The following is a 2,394-nucleotide window of genomic DNA, read 5'->3' on the forward strand; positions in this document are numbered from 1 at the left end:
GCGACCAGCATCTCCCCGCTCAATTGTCAACAGCTTTGTGCGACACACGTCAAATTGGTCACCCAAGGTGTCAGCTACGCTGCACACCAGTAATGATTCAGGTTTCTCGTGGGAGCGATGTCTAGATAATAGCGTGATTTAAATACAGCTTATCTGGCATAAAGCAATCAAAATAGACACGACAACTACACCCTCCGCCAACGTCGTTCACGAGCCGGTGTGCTAGCTGTGCACTGAACGAAGCCTTAGTCAAGGAGGATAACGCGGATATATTAAGGTAACGACCAATATCAATCTGATCTTAACGTTGAGCTCCTAAGTAGTCTAGGCTGTAGTCGAGAATGTAGTCTACACCTTTATTCAAACGGTCTACCACATCAGCAATCCATCTTCAATGAAGTCGGCATCGATTTCGTCCGCGCTTCCAAATCCCCCTAGTGACCAAACAACGGAAACTTGGCGGCTCTATGATGCGAAAAGCTGACCCCGACTCGTACACAAAGTCAACAACAAGGCAATCAAGCTGAGCTTGGAAAATATGGGCAGATTGGGATGGTTCTCCAGCTACACCTTCTCCGCCTAGCTTGACGCCTCTCTGTCGACTCATATTCCGGGTCTCCTCCTTACGCTCAATGACAGCGAATTTTCGCTCTTCTTCTTCTTCACCAATGTGTAATCCTTATAGTGCATCAAGTGGTTCTCCAGTTTGTGCGCTTTGGGGTTGGATATCTCTGTTGAACCTCGAAGACACTTGACTTGGCCATTTTCGCTCGCCTCCGTCCAGACGTTGGACCTTCGGCGGCCTACAGCCATCCTTTTTCTTCAAGCTGCGCGGACATTAGCTCCTCCTGTAGGCCAGATCATCACTGGCCGTGACACTGCACTTACCGTCGTCCTCCGCTTCCATTCAGCATCACCACGTGCGAGAGTTAAAGTTGACATGTCAATAGCGCGCGTGCGAAATTCAAAATATTTTCAGAACTGGATGGACTAAATACACATCTCGCCGTCTGTGAAACTGTCCATTTTCATTGTCATTTCGTCGACAAAACCCAGTTTTAGTTGCGATTTAAATTAAGATCTCAAATCGAACAAAATCAAACCAACACTACTTGTGACGATGGGGAGCTTTCGGGTAGCGATTAGCTAGTGGCGGCATGCGATGCGATGCCCAGGACAATAACGGCGGTGGCAACACTGACCAGTACAACGACTAAGAGGGGTCCGTCATGGAGGCGACGACGGCATGTCACGTGGGCGCAAAACCACAAGAACAAACGAAGTTACGAGGTACGATATGGCGGCGGTGAGCAACAAGGTTGAGACCAAGAGCAAGACGTGCACCAAGGACTGGAAGTACCCCATACGGAAGGAAGTATGATGATGAATATTGCTGTGGCAGCCGCATGGGCCGACCACAAGAAGTGATGCCTCTGCGAAGTATACGAGAATATGACGTGGGCATATCCAGCAGCAGTGATCACGTAGCGCTGTCCTCCATCACGCCTAGCAGTGGTCCGGTGACTTCAAGTCGTCCACCGGTCGTGCTTCATTGTAAAGACTGCCACATACTCGGAAATGTGCCGTTCAACCGTAGCTGCCACCGCGTAGTGGTCTTGCAATATTGGACCTCTCCATAAACTTCATTCGATCGTTCACCCAGCTTCGCGAGTAAAGCTATAGAGCAGCTCGCGAAGTTGTTGCAGGTCAAGCAGATTATACAGCCCGCAGCTATCGTAAATCACGGTGAAGATACAGCATAATTCTAGCAGATGTCGCCTTTCTCTGCTAGTTAACTTGAATTAATTATTGCGATGGCTACATTTGGATTGTTTTGTTCTGACTTGGATTTTCTTTTTTTCACGATGTTGCATCTCGATCGTGATTACAACAAGCGATAACCCAACTGTAGCTCAGCCATACCAATAATTACTGCTGGTTTGGCTCGCATTTCCAGCTTATTTCCTGTTTTTCTTTAGGCAAGTGGTGATAAGCCATACATCCACACACTTTCACGTCCTTTAGGTTCAGCTTTCGGATTTTCAGCTTCTCAAACGACTTGAATTCCCAAGCGCCTTCGTGACGCCCATGTTATCAACGTACACAACATAATGTAGGATCTCACCTCACAGATATGTCGTCCAATTGACTGCTTCACGGATCGCACGAGCTTTACTCATCAATTTGCCGTTGCGTTTTATACGAGATAGCTCTCTTCAGGAGCATAGGCATTACTTGCCAGCAGCTGTATCCCATTATCAACGAGAAAGAACTCAGCTTGCTGTTTATGAGCTCGCCCCCTCGGTCACACGAGAATGGCTTCACCTTGAAGTCTTTCTCAAGTTGTCGTATCAGCGCAATCACATTACCGGAAGCATTACTCTTTTTCTTGAG

General features: G+C 47.7%; 1 protein-coding gene across 1 annotated transcript; it reads right to left on the reverse strand.

The window, feature by feature from the left end:
- Window positions 1–369: 369 nt before the first annotated feature.
- Window positions 370–907, reverse strand: PITG_09318 (uncharacterized protein; the record flags this gene model as incomplete). The annotated part of the gene is made up of 3 exons (XM_002903555.1): window positions 370–465; window positions 628–803; window positions 889–907. The coding sequence occupies 3 exons, from the start codon at window positions 905–907 to the stop codon at window positions 370–372; spliced, it is 291 nt and encodes a 96-aa protein (XP_002903601.1).
- Between the last annotated feature and the right edge of the window lie 1,487 nt (window positions 908–2,394).

Source organism: Phytophthora infestans, genomic scaffold, assembly GCF_000142945.1.
Source record: "Phytophthora infestans T30-4 supercont1.14 genomic scaffold, whole genome shotgun sequence".
Lineage (NCBI taxonomy): Eukaryota > Oomycota > Peronosporomycetes > Peronosporales > Peronosporaceae > Phytophthora > Phytophthora infestans.